Below are 19,798 nucleotides of genomic sequence, written 5' to 3'. Positions count from 1 at the left end.
TTATAAAAGATTTGTCGTACAATTTATATATGAATAAATTTTTTTATGTGATTTCCAATTTTATATCTGTTTTAAAGAATTTAAAAGCAAAAGAAGGATAAAATATCAATATATTTTTCTCAAATATTATTATAATAACGTAGCATTATTTTATTGCACTCAGTGGATCTTATATACATAAGTAAGAGTTATTAAATAAGGATCAATAAAATATTATCTATATCAAAGAGTGATTCTTTAATAAAATTATTTTATTAAATAAAAGTAATAAGACAGACTTTGGAGAGAGAGAAAAAATTTGTTTCTAAAAAAATTTATTCTAATTACGTATCAATAATTTTTCGTAAATCACTTTATACGTGTAAATTAATTAATGCAAGAAAATAAGTGTTGGAAATTCTTATGTGTAAAAATCTTAGCGTTTGTAAATGCCCCATTTATCTTAAATATAAAACACTTCTTAAATTTGTAGTCTTTATTAACAAGATGTTTTAATTTTTAAGAAAGAAACTTTTGTTTCGTAACTGATGCGCCATCGACGAGAAAAGAATGAAAGATCCAGGTAAACTCAGTGAGAAGAAGGTAATAGCACGATTATCTTCTGTCGTGTTTCTAGATGCTATGTTACCGACTTAAAAAAGAGTAAATCATTGATTTTATTATATTCAATGTTATCGTCACAATATTTTTCGTGCAAAAAATATTTATTAATATTTTTTCTAGATTACTTTTCAAAAGAAATGAAATATATTATAAATATTTTTTTTTTATAATTCTAATTGTGATAATTCACAAAAAATTATATCATATATAGGATTGATTATTACATACACTAGCGTATAATATATATTGTAATTGTTAGACTATATTATATTATATTACAGTAAACATTGTATTGTGATTATGTTTATTTGTGCCTATTTGAAGGAAATCTTATTTTGCTCTTTTTTTTTAAGATGTCACGTTATGAAAAAAGCTAATGTATAAAGTTTAATTAAATTTTACTGCCATTAGTATAATTCTATTCTTATTTTTAATTATATAATACATTGTTTTATATGCATTTTCTTGTTCTTATTATTTTTATTCGTAAATAAAAAAAAACACATAATGCACGAATAATATTGTTTTACACAGTGAAACAGATCAAATGCTACAAAGTTTGACATTCCAAATTTTAGTGAGTGTGCTTATCATTTTACATATTTAGAACGACATCCGATTTGGTTGTGCTGTCCGATAAGTTTGATCTCGTTACGCGTAATATCAAATATTTGGCTCGATCATAATTGTTAACGATTGGTTTCGATTTGCGATTTATGTGTAAAGTCGTTGATCTTTCGTTCATTTTTATTAATTTGTCAAAGCGATGCTAAATAAAAGCAAATCAGAAAAGCATTGTTTAGGATACAGATCCCGTGTCACAGGGTGTCCCGAAATTTTTGACACACCCGAAGTGTGAAGGTAGATTGGGGCAAACTGAGTCGAAAAGTCTTGTACCATTTTTCTCTATAACGCTTCAGAAAGAAATTATTATTGAATATTAAGTCTGGCTAATCAGCGCCGATCTTTAGCCGGACACACGTTAGTGAGCCGCTGTAACATTGCAGCTGAACGCTCACGCACACTATCATGCGCGCGGCTCACCAACGTGTGCTTGACTAACGATCGGCGATAATTGGCCAGATTTTACTCAATAATAACCTTTTTATTAAGCGTTAAACAAATACCTAATTTAATTCCCAAACTTTTATAAACGGCTATATATATGGCCGTTTGATTATACAACTACATCGGTTTTTTTTCTAATTTTATCTCGAGTTTTGGAAGATAATAATCTGCTGATCATGCAATCTCTGGAGTGAAACCTTAAATACTTTATCGCACTACACATTTGAGAACTTGGGGCTTCGCATTCACATCATGGAGTTATATCAATCGATATTTTGAATACGCACAATCTAGAAGCATGCTCTTGTCGAAATAAAGCGGTTGAAAGTTTATCGCTTTGTCATTGTTATATTAATTATATATATATATATATATATATATATATATATATATATATGTATCAAAGAGATATTCCATACAGAACAAAAAATGTGTGTATATATATGTAATATATGTATATATGTATTACAATATAATAATTTTGTAGCAATATTAACTCTTCGTGTTATCTGAAAAAGTAATTTTTAGTTAAAAAAATAAGTATTAAAAAAATTATTAATATAATTTGAAATGAAAAAATATTATCTATATTTTACAATCCTCCATTTGCCAACTACAATTCAAAGGTAATCTTTATTGACACGAGATAATCCCGTCTAAAAAAATAAAATGACAATATTTAATGCTCTTAATTTATTATACTTATCGTGGAATCAAATATATATTGATTAATATAAAAACGAAACAGATATAACTTTGCTGATACATGTGTTGACATATTTATAAATTAAATTTGTATGTCATGTATAATAATATAAAATGTCTAGAAAATGATTTTATAATTTTATATATGCTAGTATATGTAATTATTATTCTATTACATAATATATTACATAATGCAATTAATTTATGATGTAAAATAGAATTTATAAAATAATTTTTTTTTCATAAAATAGAAAACTTTTACGAAACTTTTATAAATTATTTTGTAGATCTCTTTATACTTTCAAATATGTAATATATCCTTACGCATTAGTGTAGGATTTTAATATTCGTATACAGAAATATGTTCTTTCTGATATTAAGATATTACACATAAAGATGCCGATCGATTTCTTGAGATTTTTTTAAGATTGTCAAAAAGACATACGAAATGTTTCTTGCAGTAAGTAGAATCTCTCGGTGCAATAAATTAACTTTATTGGAATACTAAGTAATAGATGGCAGAATTCCTTCGGCTTTTCTGGCTTTCTTGTTACGCTTGCGCTATCAGAGGTATCGTACGCGGAGTGTGCGGCTGTATAAAAGCAGCCACTTGTTGAGCGACACGCATTCCGCCGATTCGCTTCCGTCGCGGGTATATTCTATTCGAAGACGAAGAGGGAAGGCATCCGACAGGTGATCACGACGGTATTTCCTGCATTGTGCTACTTCAAGTTACGTTCCTAGCTCAATTCGTCGACGATCTGAATAATTGACGGGGGACTTTTGATCAGGTCAGTCGATCACAAATAAACTAAATTAACACAAAAAATAGGCTTCGTGTGGTCTCTAAATGAATGCAAGTTATCGCAAAAACGCTTTTATAGTACATTAGAATCTTTATTATTTAAATTATTAATATCATATATTTATTATCGAAGAAAATATATTCGCGAAAAAAAATTATTCTTCAAGTAAAGAAAGTTTACATTACAAATATATTAAACAAAAAACGAGTTGATAAAGAGCCGAGCGCAAACTCATAAATGCAAAAATAAAAATAAAGATAATTTTACGAAATTACATGGTGTTTAATAAGATTAATAAATTTATATATATTTGAATATTTTGTGTAGAGCAAAAAGAAAATAGAAATTTTAATAATTTGACATATATAAACTATCACGAATGCCATTGCACGTGGAAAACAGAAGTTTATCTGAAAATAAAAGTTGTTTCCTCGTTATAATATTCCCGCTTTTTCCTAAGAAGCAGTAAAAAAAGAAAAATAAGAAATATAGCTATAAAATAAATATGATACAAATATTTTTAATTAAAATGAGAGAGATAATTTTGTAACGTATATACGGAATTAAAAATAACAAGAATTAACCTGCGGCAAACTTTGTTGCATTTTTGTTAATATAAATATAAATTAAATAATATATTTATAGAAAATAAAAGTATACTTAAAGAATTAGCAATCAAAAAATGATACATATTTTGAATTTGAATAAATAGAGAGAGCGCGATATTTCTTCAGTGTACTTCTCTTTCTTTGTCTTTTTCTCTGTTTTTCTCTTGCTGTACAACATAGAAATATGTTGACTAAAATAGTATCTTGATTAATTTGACTAACATTGTCTAATAAGTAATAATCAATATCGTTGTGTGTAATTTTTACTTAAAAATTTATAGCAATGCTCTTGGATGAAATGTAAAACTATTTATAGCATTTGTCAAATTTGTTTGAATAGTTATCGAAAAAATATCAATCCATGTTATTTACATAAAAATGATATGATTAAATGTTTGATGATATATGTAAATGCAACATTGAATAATTAATGCGAGAGATTATTTCAATGAAATTACCGATGTATAGCCAAAAAGAAGAAATATATTTTTTGTATAATTAAATATTATATAATTATATGTAATGTTATAAGTATATCTTATCAGACAGTCTTTTTCTGTTTCGAAATTTCATTATATAACTTTTACTTTCTGATAACATGGGTGACTCAATCTTGTTTTGCATATTATTATTATTATATATTTGATATAATATATTCCTTATATATATTCCTTAAGGTATAATATATTCCTTATATATACTTAAAAAAAAATATCGATATAATTTGATTGTGATAAAACATATACGCACAAATTACTTGATTGCCTTTTCCTTTTTTCGTATATTAAAAATATATTTTTTTGTAGAATGTTAAAAATTGTATATTCGCGAAATTTGATAATTTGACATTCAATTACTCGATAATACTCACCAAAGCGATATGTGATAGTACCGCGGCCTAACTAGCACTTACTGGCATTTTCCGCGTTGGATCGCGAATCATTGGAGGAGAATCCGCGGGCGGTCGACGGCGTTGCGGATAAATCCCTCGGCAAACCGCGCTGCGATGGTGAAAGCTACGGGAAATTACAAAAGTCGGAAGCGGAAACAGAGGAAGGACGAGCTTTTAATATCGCCGGGCGTCATTCTGGCTTTAGATCCTCGCTGTTGCTTTTGCGACCGATTCGATTTTCCATTCCACGCTCGTCTCGCAATTCTTTCCACATCTACGAGGCGGATCGTCTTGTCAAAGAAGCGATTTTGATCTGTCTGTGGTCAGAAAAGCATTTTTTTAACTTGACACTTTAATTCGTTCAACGCATTTAATAAACGAAGAAGTTAGGATGATCTTAATCACGACGAGTTATTTTTGAACAAAAAAGAAAATGAAAAATATGAAAAATTCTAATATAAGTTGCAAGTTGTGTTTATAATATCCCTACTTAATTTTCTTTCCTGAAAATATACTCTAAACATTATTATCAATTTACATAATAATTAAAAAATGGAAAATAAAAAGTAAAAATAATATTTATGAAATCATAAAAAGATCTATTTATAACAACCGAAATTTAGCCGAATTATCTTGAATCGCTTACTTAAGTAGACTAATTCTATCTCTTCTGTGTGTGCGACTTTTTTTATAATATCTTTTTAATATTCTTTTTAAAAAAAGGGAAAATTGCATAGTAGGATTTGTTACCTAGTATCGGACACTTTTTATTGTAGTTATTAAATAGAATATGCTTATAACGGTCATTAGATAAAGTTTTATTTATGAATCACCCTTGCAGCTTCTAAGAGATTTAACTCAGTTAATCAAAAATATAATTGGTGTATATATAATTGTTTTTGATGTTACATTATTGCTGCTTTTATATATAAATATAAAAATTATTAAATTATTATTTGCAATAATCTTTATTTGCAAAAGAATCATTAAAAATAATTTTCAACAATTTTGTCACTGGACGATGGTAAACAAATATATGTTAGATTTAAATAAAATACGTCCGCAATGATATTAATGATTTCATATAATATAATATATAATATACGTATATTGTATTATACATATAATATAATCTTTTTGTGGATATAAACTCCATCGATCCTAGCTAAATTCAATACCAACCAACCTTTAATGATATTTTATTCATATAAAAAAATTTTTTCATGAAAACAATTTCTCTATGAGGATAATAATTAAATTGATTTTTGATATCAAACTATGAGTTAATAATAATAGTTAAGAAGATTTATGCATATATAAAATATATAAAATGACGATAAAAGTTCTCGAATATATTTATGTTAGCGCGAATACGAGCTGCCAAATAGTGGATACTGGTAATCAAAAGTAGAATTTTGTATTCTTTAAAACAAGAAGTATTTAAGAATTATTTACAAATGTATAATGTAATATCCCTTATCTTTATATCTGTTTTATATACTTAAATCATAAATCTAGAAAAACACAAGAACTAATAATAGATTGAGAAACTGTAATATAATTATATATGTGATAAAATTAAATAATTATATAAAAAATTATATCATCTTATTCAGCATACATTTCTCTAGTATTGGTACAACAAGCAGCATAATCACCTAATGTTTGAAACAATTTATAGATTTTGTTTAAGTATAATTTGCAATAAGATTGTGTGTCACGATCTTTTGCAAATTTCTAATATTATTGAACAATCTTTTTTTAGCGACAATTTTAATTCCTCAGATAGCAAGTATCGTAAGAAGTTAGATCGAGAGAATGAGTAAATAGATGTATTTGTTTTTAAGCAAATAATTAAAATTCTTAAAGTTGTATATCATTAGGATATTAAACTGTAATGAAAATCTGTATCGTACTTGAGGATTATATGCGTCACTGTTGTATTGATGAAGACCTGATGATGACCGATCTAGGTTCTAGGTCGTGACGAAATCTTAAGAAGCTCGACACACATGTGACGCTACCGCGATCGATGATGAATCCGTAGAAATTAACTCGCATCGCAAATTTTTGTGCTATATCAACGTCGTTCGTTCTCTTGTAATCGCGTGTTGGCGATGCTCGTGTAAAAATCTTGTTGCGAGTAAATTCCACGGATCTTTGTTGAGTAAATAAAAAATTGTTTTTATTAATTTTTAGTTGCTAGTTTCGATTAATTTTCTTATCAGCTTCGAGCTGAAGAGCGCCGGACGAGCATAGACTAGCGATAATTTTGATCTGTGATCTGATCTGATAAGAAATCATCACATGTAACCGGTAAGGTATAATTAGGAAATCAATCGTAAATTGTAAATGACATAAAAAAATATCACGTAGAATAATATATAATTTTAATATAAAAATCATTAATTTTATATTATATATTTTATTATATATAAAAATTTTTGTTATTATATATGTCACTGTAGTAATACTTTTCCAAGAAATTACTTCTGACATTTAGCGCTTTTTCTGAGAGAAGGAGGGAGTTCTTTATTTGCGCATTCTCTCGATCACTATTGTCAATTATAACATAAAAGATCTTTACAGTATTATTCATATAAACTAAGAAAAATTATAATATTATCATACATTAAAATATATGAATATGAAATATCATGAAATATCTCTAGAATTTGTTAACAATTCTAAGTATTTTATATCATCTGTTACAGATAGAATGAATTTGGAGGAATACCGTAAACATGGTAAATATACAAACATGACATTAAAAATGATGAAAATTTGTGAGATTATCATTATTCGAATTTATCTATCAGCGAATATTCATATAAAATGACATTTATCTGTATAAATTCACTTAGATACTGAAAGAAAAGCAAATTAAAGTGATATATGTAATGATATTTGGCAAAAATTTTAAGATCAAAAAATTTAATTATTAATCTAAATCAGTGTAATTCAGAATCAAAGTCACGTGTAGAATGTACCGCGATGAATAAATCCAGCTGTTTCAGAGCAATGATTACACGACATTGAAACAGCATCAAATAAATAGAGATCACCGATAGAATTGGTAGAGACTTTATAGGTGCGATATTGTTTCCAATACAACATAGTGACGTTACAATCTAAATCTTCCGCTTCGGAAGTACGAGACTTGGCGTGGATTCGCTTTTCTCCAGCGATTTCAATCTCGGTCGATCGTTCTGTTCATCGCTCTCGCTAAATTAGAGCTGACAATATAAAATACATATATCACTTTATACTACAATAGAAGATTATTCGTTTATTGATAATTTTTAGTAATAACAATGAATACAATAAATTATTTTTTTTATTTATTTTAACTCTTACAAAAATGTTTGAATAGGATAAGATAATAAATAAATGAACATAAATTAAAATAAATAAATGGATAGAGAAATTAATTTAAAAAAAAATATTTTGAAACTTGTTTTCAATTAACAGAATGTATTTTAGCAATACAGCTCTTGTTTAAGATGCTATTAGAAACAACAATTACGTTTTCCAAATACGTTTTTCAAATAAGGAATTCCTAGATTGTTAGACAGTGTTATCTTTGAAAAAACTGTACTTTTCTTTGGCACAGAATAGCTTCTTGATATCTCAATGTATCTTTTGTTTCTGTTCGATTGCATTTAGCTACGAGATAATGACAACTACGTTAAATTTTAAGCGAAGAGGATTCGCAAACTCAATTCCTGCAGTTATTTACAATGCTTACCACTACAATTTTAAATTCTAGTACGTGTTTGTATTTTTTGATTTAAAAAATTTTCAATAAATGACAATTGATGGCGATTATGGAAGAATAAATCTGCAATATTCCCATATCTGTCAAAATCGTAAATATTTAAAAATTTTATAGGAAAGGAAATGGTAGATTACATCGCCGATTATCTGGAAAATATCCGTTGTCGACGCGTTTATCCAGCAGTTTCGCCGGGATATTTGAGAAATGTCCTGCCAGCGTCGGCTCCAGTAGACGGCGAGTCTTGGGAGGACATATTCGCCGACGTTGAGAGATGCATTATGCCAGGCGTGACGCATTGGCAGAGTCCGCACATGCATGCCTACTTTCCGGCTCTGAATTCACCTGCCAGTTTACTGGGCGACATGCTGGCCGATGCAATAAACTGTCTGGGTTTTACGTGGGTACGCACAACATTGTGTATACCTGTTTTTCATATATAATATTTAAAATAATCAATTTATTAATATAACTGCTTTCACCATTCCGCAATAATCGTATATCGAAATTCTTTAAATTAATTAAATGAATTAATATTTTCATAAAATATACTCTTTTATTTTTATTTAGCATCTAAAATAATTTAAGATTTTTTACGATTTGCAAAATATGGATATTTAACAAAATATTTAACAGAATATTTAACAAAATATTAAGAGATTTAAAACACATAGTTTATGTCTTTTGTATAATTGCTTAAAACTTATCTCACATATATTAATATGTTTTAATTATTTAATTAATAATATAGAGAGTAATTGCGCATGTAAATTAATATATCAACAAATCAATTTATAAGTATTGAAAAAATTAATTGCCTTGATGCGATATGATTTAAATTTGATAAGATTGTTTATGTAGGCTTCCAGCCCGGCGTGTACCGAGTTAGAAACAATCGTCATGAATTGGTTAGGCAAGATGATTGGATTGCCTGAAGATTTCCTGCATCGACCCGGCGGATCTGGTGGCGGTGTCATTCAAACGACGGCGTCAGAAGCGACGCTAGTGTGCTTACTTGCAGCCAGAACCAGAGCTATCAGAGATGTGCAGGAGAATGATCCCGATCTTTTAGCGACGGAGATCAACTCGCGACTAGTTGCATATTGCTCAGATCAGGTCTGTAGTCGCAATTTCTGATTGAGTATAAGAAATTTAGAAACGTATATAAAAGAAATAAGAGAGCGCAAATTCTTCTGACATTTTATTTGAATATATACGACGGCTGGGAGCAATACGTAAAAGTAACGAGAAAGAAGATAATAAATGTTAATAGCAGTGAGAATAATAAATACTTCATATTGCGATGATAGAAATTTCAAGGCATTCCTTTGAGAGCCCTTAAAAATGCACTTAGATAATTACATGGATAAATGAAGATGTATACTATTTGCGTATTGGAATAAGTTTCTGAAAAATTAAAACATTTTGTTGTTATCTTTGATGGATATGAATAGAATAGAAAATAGAGTGAAATAAATAGAAAGTGCTTATCTTTTCAAGAATAAATGTTTTTACATTCATTACATGTTTTTACAAATATTTTTAATTATTAACATTTTTGGACATATTAAAAAATATAATATTCGAGCTAGCTCTCACAAAGATCAATAAGATAACTTTAAAATTTGATTTATAAGAACAGTTAAAGTTTTTAAAGCTTGAGCAGAATAACAAATTGAATAACAAATTGAATATTTTCTTTAAAAATAAAAGATTTAATAATTTGAAAATGTTCACTTTATTATAAATTATTTTATATATTTGTTGTTATTCGTTCGATAGGCACATTCGAGTGTGGAAAAAGCTGGACTTATTGGACTGGTTCAAATGCGATATATCGAATCCGATAGTGAGTTCAGCATGAGAGGGAATGCTTTACTTGAAGCATTAACGCGTGATCGAGCTGAGGGACTGCTTCCTTTTTTCGTAAGTTTTTATAAATGATCTATTTTTGCTAAATATAAGTTTCTGATATATATATATATATATATATATATATATATATATATATTTAACACATGTTTACATCCAAACAATTTGTTAAATACGTTTGGTACAACCCACTTATTAATTATCATTAAATATATCATTTTATTTTACTTGTGATTTTTGAATTATTGAGATTTTGATATATATAATAATAATAAATTAATATAAATATAATTAATATAATTAATATAAATTATATATTAATTTACTTTTACTTTTATATTAAATAATTGTATTGCATTTATTATTTATTCTCTCTCTCTTTTTTTCTACATTTTCTTTATATTAAGAACATAAAACATCTTCTGTTAGACTATAGTTTTATAATTTTATTTTATTATCTGTATAATAAATATACTTTTCCATTACATATATTTTTTTTATTACATAAGATTCTTATTATTTATTTTACTATGTAACTTTTTTATTAATAATTTGTTACAGCAATCTAGAACACATCATAACATAGCAGATTCTAATAATATCACAGAAACAACTAAATCCGCGATTATTAATGTTGCGTCTCAAGCGCAAGTCTTTGTAAGCTAGTAGTACAAGTATACGTGTAGATCGGCCAGTTCGCCAATTATAGATATATCTCCTGCAGCAGACGAGCGCAGGTTCTGTGAGTCAAGCCGGCTCGACGTCGCGCTAGTTAGTCCCATAGGAATCTCCTAGTCCGATTTGAGTCTTGCAAGTTGGTTCGCAATAAAAATACTTAAAATCAAAATTTTTTGCGATAGAATAATATTTTTCCAGAGTTTATTTTGCCAATTATGAATTTTTCATGATGACAAGATATATATATATATATATATATATATATATAATTATCAGTTATGCATCACGTATCATATGTATTCATTTATATATTATAAATTATATGTACTATCATATTAGTTTATGTTATCATATATTTCGTTTAATTAAAATTGAGTCTTTTATGGAAGAACGACTTTCGTGTTTCAGTTGTGAACGTACCTAATATTTAATATTTATATATGTACGTTTTTTAAAACTTTTTTTGTTTTTTATTTTTTATTAATATTACATGTGTATATTTTGTATCATTCTGAGAAATATATCTTTGAATTTATTATGAAAAGTTTTTAGAAGTTTTAGAATTAATTGGACTTCTATGATACAAAAATATAGAAATAATTTATTATATTATATTTAATTATTTTTAAAACACATCTTTCTCTGCTCATAATGTATATGAAACGATTTTGCACAGGTATGCGCAACTTTAGGTACAACTGGTGCATGCTCTTTTGATAATCTGAAAGAAATCGGACCAATATGTAAGTATCAAATTTATTTAAAGTGTCAACTATGTTTATTAGTTTTTCTTTTGTACAAAATGTTGTTTTTTGTGCTTTTTTAAAGAATGTGTTATAATAACTTTTAAATATTTTACGCTATTATTATAGGTCAACAAAACGGTTTATGGTTACATGTCGATGCTGCCTATGCGGGCAGCGCTTTTGTGTGTCCTGAATTTCGAGGTTGGCTTCAAGGTGTGGAACTCATCGACTCCCTTGCCTTCAATCCAAGCAAGTGGCTCATGGTCCATTTCGATTGCACAGCCATGTGGTATGAGCAATATCACAATATATTTATTTTCTGCATGAATTATGAAAAAAAATATGTTAACGAAAACAAAATAATTTTCTTGAAACTCTCTCTAGCAGTAATAGTCTGAATATTTATATAATAAATTTGATACAAATAATTATATTTTTATTTATAATTTATAAAAGAAATTATTACAATATGTCAAAACTTGCGCTTGTACGTTTTACAATGTATACCATTAATTGATTACACGTGATAAGATTTAAGAAAGTAAGCCACGTGCTTTGAGAGATTATTATCTACCATTTTTCGATTCTCGTTTTATTAGTTGAATTGCGGAGGTACGGGTCATCTTTTTCTGTTCCTTCCGCAATTTCCTTTCGAGGCTATTTCAACGATCGAACGCAGTTCACAATCTTTCGGAATATTATTTGAATTGCGTTTAAAGCCGATAGTTTCAAATCATGAATTAATATTTTTTATCATTTTGTATTGTGGCATATTTATATGATTATAATCTTTTTTATTTACATAGAGTTATTTAATTAAATAACAGAAATTATGTAAAAAGCTTACTTTATTTCAGTAGATTATAAAAAATGTAAATGCATGTTTTGGTAATGATTAAATTTGCAATATAAAACATGATTGCAAATAATTATAAGATAATTACGTTTGGCAAATATGTTCAAAAATATTTCCCAATTTAGAATCTGTATCAATAATGAATGTTACGATAGTCAAACATAATGATAAACCTTTTTAAAAAAATTATTATGTTTTTTTGTAAATAATATGAGCGCTAATTTTGCATGTGATTGAATAAAATATTATCTGGCAAACATAAACAAAGCGGCCTGCGAGTTATAAAAAGAATATTTTATATCTATTGATTATTATGTAAACATATATAAATTGTCAAAGAAAAAATTAAATATTAATTTTTTTTATATACATTTTTATTTTCAGGGTGAAAAACAGTCAGGCGCTGCATAGAACTTTTAATGTGGATCCGCTGTATTTGAAACATGAAAATTCAGGTAGTTTTATAATTTAATAAATTGTACTAATACAGAGAAGATAGTTATATAAATTATCAGATATCTCTATTTAAAATTTTTTATTTTATCTATAATTGATTCTTATGGATATATATATAAAGTTTTTGTATTATAAATATTTTAAAAGAGTATTAATATTGTTAAATATCTTTATCTTTTTATGAATATTAAATTAACTACATTTATTAATAATAAAAATTAAATTTTAATACAAAATTTTTCTTCGAATAGGTCTTGCTATTGATTATATGGTAAATAAAATATCATGTTATAAATGTTTTATAATAATATATTATAAAATAGAAAAGAGAAGATTACATTTAGAAAATAAGAGAAAATTAATAAGAATTTTCTTTATATATTATACATATGTGTAATAACTTATTTTTGATATGATATACTTTATTTTTATAAGAAAAAATATACATATATGTAAGTTTTTAATCGTTACTTATTTTTTATCTCAATGTTAATTTTAGCATTGGCAGATTCCTCTATCCAAAAGATTTAGAGCTCTGAAATTGTGGTTTGTTATCAGAAATTACGGAATTACAGGCTTGCAGAAACATATACGAGAGGTAAATAATATAAAATAAATGTATATATTTTTTATTAAGAAATTAAACCTAAACATGTGTAAAAAGTCAAACTAATTAGTATTTCTTTTAAATCTTTTACGTAAAAATTAAATACATATAATATAAGTTTGAAAATTAAATTCAAAGGGTGTGAGGTTAGCACAAAAATTTGAAGCTCTAGTCTTCGCCGATGCTCGTTTCGAGATTCCTGCTCCAAGACATCTTGGCTTGGTGGTCTTCCGTCTTCGTGGCGAAAATACTTTGACTGAACGTTTATTAAAGAAGCTTAATTCGCGAGGTCGATTACATTGTGTACCAGCCGCCTTGCATGGAAAATATGTTATCAGGTTTACAGTTACTTCGACAAAGTACGTCTCTATACCTTTTAAATATTTATAAATATATTTAATTAATAATTTATAAATATATTAAATCAAATATTGAAATTAAATTATTCAAAATTTAAATATTTTTTGAATAAACGCTATTTTTTAATATTATATTTAATTATATATATATATCTTAATGCTTGCACACGTTTTTGTAACACGCTTATAGATAAAAATTTATTCTTTCAGCACAACAAATCAAGACATTGTAAGAGATTGGGCAGAAATACGAAATACCGCGAATGAGATTTTGGGTGCTACTTCCGAATCACCTGTACGAGCCAAAGTTCCTCTCGCAGGTAATAATGAGTCGGAATACTTTCAGACAATTTGACAGGCAAAAATCTATATACTAATAATAATTTCAAATTGTTTTTTCGAAAAAGAAAATTTCCAATAAAATAAAGTAAAGATATAAATAGAAACATAAATCATGAATCGATATATAAAATGTGCATATTAAAAGAGATTTTGCACCATATTATGTCTGTTTAATATATAATAAAATATAATAAATTAAAATTCTTTTCTATATAAAAATGAAACAATCTTTGTAAACAATCTTTTCATAATATAACATAAAATTAATTTCAATAATTTGAAGATACGAGACAGAAGAATGAAAATTTCGGATCGAGCTTATTATTGGCTAATTCGCCAATGTCACCGAAAATCGTGAACGGTAGTTTTGCCGCCATATATGATACGGCCGATGTATTTGAAGAATGTATGAAAACTTTTGGAAAGATTAATCTCGAAGCGAGGGATAGTCCAGGTAAATACCTCATATATTGTATGATTCGAAATGAGCTATTATATTTATTAAACAAATGTTTTAATGTGTAAAAAAATTTATTCACTAATATAAATTTTGGATGTATTCAAATTAAAAAAGATTACAGAAAAAAAATACATACCTATATCTATTTATAATGTGCATATTTCTTTCATAATAAAACAGAATCAATATTCTATATTTATAGAGCAATATATCATGTCATGTTTGTTATTTTAGCCATGCGTCGTCGTATTCGCGGGATACTAATGTCAGGCAAACAGTTTTCATTGGATTCTCGCATGGATCTCGTCCAAGTATACTTACAATTAGATCGCTAATTTTTATTTTTATATTTTCAAAGTACTTTGTGTATATGGAATTATATTGAGTAACTATATGATGTTGCAAACATATATCTTCTAGGGATTCGTTTGCAGCCGTCCACTTTTGGCTTCTCCTTCCGAATTACCATTAATGAAAGAAGATGAAAATACTGGGACATGCGAATCAATGTCCGATGTAGATAAAATGATCAAATCTGATAATGGTATATATGTATATCGATTACTGTAAATAATAAAAATAAGATGATACATTACAGAATCTATAATATGATTATTACAGATAAATTACTTGTTCATAACAACTGGGCGGAATCTGACAGTTCCAAAGCATGCGAGAGGAATCTGTCAAAGGCCGGTTCGAATTATGCAGTGGTAAACGGTGCACTAGTCAATATCGATGCCGAAGACGATGACAATAACACGGTAACCATTGCTTCGGCCAACGTAGGTTTTCCCAGAAGTGAGACCATAGCTGCTATCAGTCGACCCTATACAGGTGATCTAGAGCCCATTCGAGTTTTGAGGGAGAAGTGGATAAAAGGGAAGGGAAATGAAGAAGATGACGGCAATAAGGAGTTCTGTAAAAAATGCGGTCATTATTCTACACGTCAGTAATTAGTCCGGCATTACGTATATATTCTTCATACGTTAAAAAACCTACTCATTTGCACTCGAAGCCACTTTTTTGCGTTTATAATCTAATAATTTAAAATTATTTTTAATATATATATGATTAGCCTGATATCAAGTGGAATTAGTAACAAATTACATTGACTTGCTAAGTCAAAATTTTAGAAGTAATAGAATAACTTGTGATTAATTAGAAGATTAACTTCGAAATTATTAAAAGATCATAAAAAGTATCTATTTTAAAAATATTTACACAGTGTTTTACAATTTTTTGAAAGGTAGAATATTTCTGAATGAGAAAGAAAAGTAAAAAATTTTAAATAAATACATGTATACACATTAATAAATTTCATTAAGATTATTAATTAATTAATTAATTAAAATATATAATTAAAAATTTTATTGTTTATTAAAATAACTAAATTTATAAAACGTTGTAGTGTTGATTTTACATGAAGGTAGTAAAAAAATGACATATAAAAAAATGTTTTTTTTAAATATTGTTTTGATTTTTGTCACTCGTTAGAAAAATTGTAGTGATTAAGACGGTGTAGAGTGCAATATTTGTAAGAAACGTATGAAATCAAATAAATGCATAACATGACAAAATACTTAATAGCATATTGATTGTCACCTACATTCTTTAACTCTTTTTTGTAAGATCCTAAAGATATATTAAACATACAAAAAAAAGATATGGTGCACATATTTTATCATAAAAATGCATCTCTTAAAAAGTGCCTGTAAAAATATATATAATTAACATTACATTAAAAAAATTATATCAAGAATTAAAAAAAAGACATTAAATTTTAAGCTAAAAATAATTGTATATCTATAGGAGTTAAAAAATATTTTCGTAACATTCATTTATTTATAACATTAATATATACAAATAAGAACATTTTGTTTAATCATTTTTTCTGCTTATATCTTTTGTTCACAGTATTTTATTTTATTTCAAATCTTAATTATTCCTTACTAGTAATTATTGGCAAAATCATGGAAATATTGAAATGCTTAAAACGCTTTGTGTGCTGGTTCTTTAAAACAAGAAATAAATTAATATATTAATATAATAAATTAATATAATATTATATAATATTGATCATAGTGAAATAGTGATCACAAATAGTCCTAATATGGTCCTATATAATTTTATATAAAACATGAATTCATGGATTTAATGGTATAATTAAATGCATAATTGGTAATGTTTTATCAAGGAAACTTTGATTTTATATATATATAATGCACTATTTTAATTTAAAATTGATTAAATCTGGATCAGCATTGAGTAATATAGCATTATAAAATAATCTTTAAAAGTTGATAGAAAGATAAATAAATATAATATCTAATATTAATATTCAATATAAATGTATCGCTAATATATCTGATTAATTGAGAAAATTTATTTAATTCAAAAATATTCAGTAATCTCATATAAAATTTTCATTGAGTTTTTTGCAAGAAATATAATATTGTAACTTTTTCAAACTGTTTACCACATAAGTGACGATACAAAATTGAACATTAAAATAATAATGAATTATCTTTCATCTAAAAATTATTTTATATTTACTATTATCAAATTCAAAATTATAAAGTATATATTTAATTGTTTTTTGTTAGTTTATTATATAACTTAAAAAAATATTTCCTCTTTTTTCTTGTAAAGCTATTTACAAATTTGCGACAGAATATGTCGTAATAATTTAACAGCAAAAAGATTAATAATATAAATATATTTGAATCAGAGAAAGAAGTTTTTCTTTGTTCTTCTTTATAAATAAGATTTAGCTGGATTTAATTAATAAAAGTTGAGTCTATATTTTTTATGGAAATTCGCAAAAATAGATTAAAGCCTATTAAAGCCTATTGATATAATAAAACACGTTAATTATTTAATGATTTGAGAATGAAGGACGTTTATCATCATTTTACATTCTATCAACATAGGCGATAACAAATATATTATATATAATGTTCATCGCCTTTTTTGCTCTTACATTTAGAAATAAGATTTATAGTCATGACAATGTCGCGACTTTATGATAAATTATAATAAAATTAAAGTTACCTTTTTCAATTATTTCTTATACATACATATATACTTATACAATTATATAATCGCACATGTATCGTATAGAAGTACAATATCAATATCAAAGGAATACAATGTATTCCAAAAATTAACCCTTTAACCATCATTTTGAATTCATTTGATTTATGCAATATTATTTTTTCAATTTATCATAAGACAAATGTCATATTTCTAATACAAAAAATTAGAAATTTAAGTCATCGGGTTAAAGGATTAAACTATATTTTCTTATATCTATCTTCGTCCTTGCGTGTCGTTGCTACGTTAAATAATCCACATATCGCAAATAGATTGATTTATTAGTTACATACGTGGATACTTTTCAGCTGCGAGGCCAGGTTTAATACCTATTATTACTGCTAAGCAAGAATTTGATATCGAAATTTCCGTATTTTGTTTATGACTCAGACGTGAAACAAGGAAACATGCTCTCTCGACTCGTTTGTTTTCCAACAATTTTTAGCTAATTTTTAAAAATATTTATGATTACAATAGAATGATAACAATTGCTAATTAGAGATAATTGATTGGATTGTAAATTTAATGCAAATTTATTTCACAATTTGATGTATATATGCATTTTAGGAAATATCTTATGTATTTTGACTAAGATTATAATTCAGAATTGTACAAGAAAAAAAATTAATAAACTAGATAATTATATTTAACTGGCTTAATTAAGTAATGGTTTAGCTTATTTTGCATTATTTTTTCATAAATTATAATTGAATTTTCTGTAACTTTGCAATAAAGTGTGACATGAGTAGTGATATTTTTATTATGATGCAAGACTTGTCTCTACATATATATTCATAAATATAAATATATATTTTTAAATATTGCGTTAATTTTTGTTTAAATCAAAGAAACCTATTCTCATAAGAGATCAATATCAATTTATGAGATAGCTGTTGAAAAAAAAACGAGTATAATTAGCACAATTTATTCCGCGCAGCAATTTCCTCGCGCGAAGAGCGCTTATATCTGGCATAAGAACGAGGCGCATTAAAGTGGAAGATTAAAGGATGCTGTATTTAAAATATTGAAGAAACAGAGGAAACCCGAAAGATTAATGGAGAGATATAAGAGCGGCAGATAGATCGCGGTAGAAACATGAACGAGTAGCCTCGCAGCCGCGCGTGCGACAATGAACAAATGACGCGACACGAGCCGCATGGCTTGCCAAAAAAACATCGGTCTGCTCGCCATCGGTCTAGCAAGCACCGATGCTTATTTGGCAAGAGGCTCCGCTTCGAAAGCCTCTCTGTGAGGACATGCGCGTTCAGCTTAGCCGTGCCAGTCGCGAGCGATTTCGTCGATCAACGATTGCATCATCATCGAATAACAATTGTGACATTTAAATTTTTCGCACTCACTCTTACATATGTAAAAATAATTTAAATTTTTTAACGATGAAAAGATATTATGATTTGCATCCGGTTAAAAAATAAAATTATTTTAATTACATTCCGTATTGTTGGCACAATTAACGAAGTGAAATTTTATATTATATATAAATAATGCTGTATATAATGTATACCGGACTCAAATGCCACGAATCGATGATTCAACAGTTTTCCTTGCTAAATAGTTGAGATCTGAACGAGTGAGATTAAACTCGATTTAGCAACTGAACATGATTTTTATCAGAAGCGACAGGCTCGTTAATTGCGGCACAAACAAAGCTGAAGGCTCACGTTGTGCTTTGTTTTTCGTCTGTTTTGCATTGCATTCGTCGGGGTGGAAGGTACCGTGGGTATTATTTATAGTTGATATAGTTGTCATAATTGTTATTTTTGTTAATGCTGTTATTGTTCTTGTTGTTATTGCATTCGGACAAGTCATGGGTGGAAAGAAACAGCAGCATGACTCTTTTCGATCTGTATA

General features: G+C 27.1%; 1 protein-coding gene across 4 annotated transcripts; it reads left to right on the top strand.

Annotated features, from left to right (window-relative positions):
• Positions 1-3,031: 3,031 nt before the first annotated feature.
• On the top strand, positions 3,032-16,415 carry LOC126848582 (histidine decarboxylase). Of its 4 annotated transcripts, none has more exons than XM_050589866.1 (16): positions 3,032-3,167; positions 7,401-7,429; positions 8,575-8,861; positions 9,319-9,573; positions 10,240-10,383; positions 11,684-11,750; positions 11,880-12,042; positions 12,994-13,064; positions 13,317-13,336; positions 13,565-13,663; positions 13,811-14,031; positions 14,242-14,351; positions 14,657-14,827; positions 15,068-15,144; positions 15,254-15,377; positions 15,455-16,415. In XM_050589866.1, exons 2-16 carry the CDS (start codon positions 7,402-7,404, stop codon positions 15,787-15,789), a joined length of 2,172 nt encoding a protein of 723 aa, XP_050445823.1. In that variant the 5' UTR covers positions 3,032-3,167; position 7,401; the 3' UTR covers positions 15,790-16,415. The 4 variants fall into 4 exon arrangements, with proteins under 4 accessions (XP_050445823.1, XP_050445565.1, XP_050445735.1 ...); XM_050589608.1 differs by having other exon boundaries at positions 7,397-7,429; XM_050589778.1 differs by lacking the exon at positions 3,032-3,167 and adding an exon at positions 6,802-6,998.
• The last annotated feature ends 3,383 nt before the right edge of the window (positions 16,416-19,798 follow it).

Source organism: Cataglyphis hispanica, chromosome 1 (genome assembly GCF_021464435.1).
Source record: "Cataglyphis hispanica isolate Lineage 1 chromosome 1, ULB_Chis1_1.0, whole genome shotgun sequence".
In the NCBI taxonomy this organism is placed as follows: Eukaryota; Metazoa; Arthropoda; class Insecta; order Hymenoptera; family Formicidae; genus Cataglyphis; species Cataglyphis hispanica.
This window is presented reverse-complemented; position numbering and strand designations above follow the sequence as displayed.

Coding starts and splice junctions, on each gene's coding strand:
- LOC126848582 (XM_050589866.1), top strand. CDS start 7,402: ATGAATTTGGAGGAATACCGTAAACATG. Junction 11,751..11,879: donor GAAAGAAATCGGACCAATAT/GTAAGTATCAAA, acceptor CTATTATTATAG/GTCAACAAAACGGTTTATGG. Junction 12,043..12,993: donor TTCGATTGCACAGCCATGTG/GTATGAGCAATA, acceptor TTTTATTTTCAG/GGTGAAAAACAGTCAGGCGC.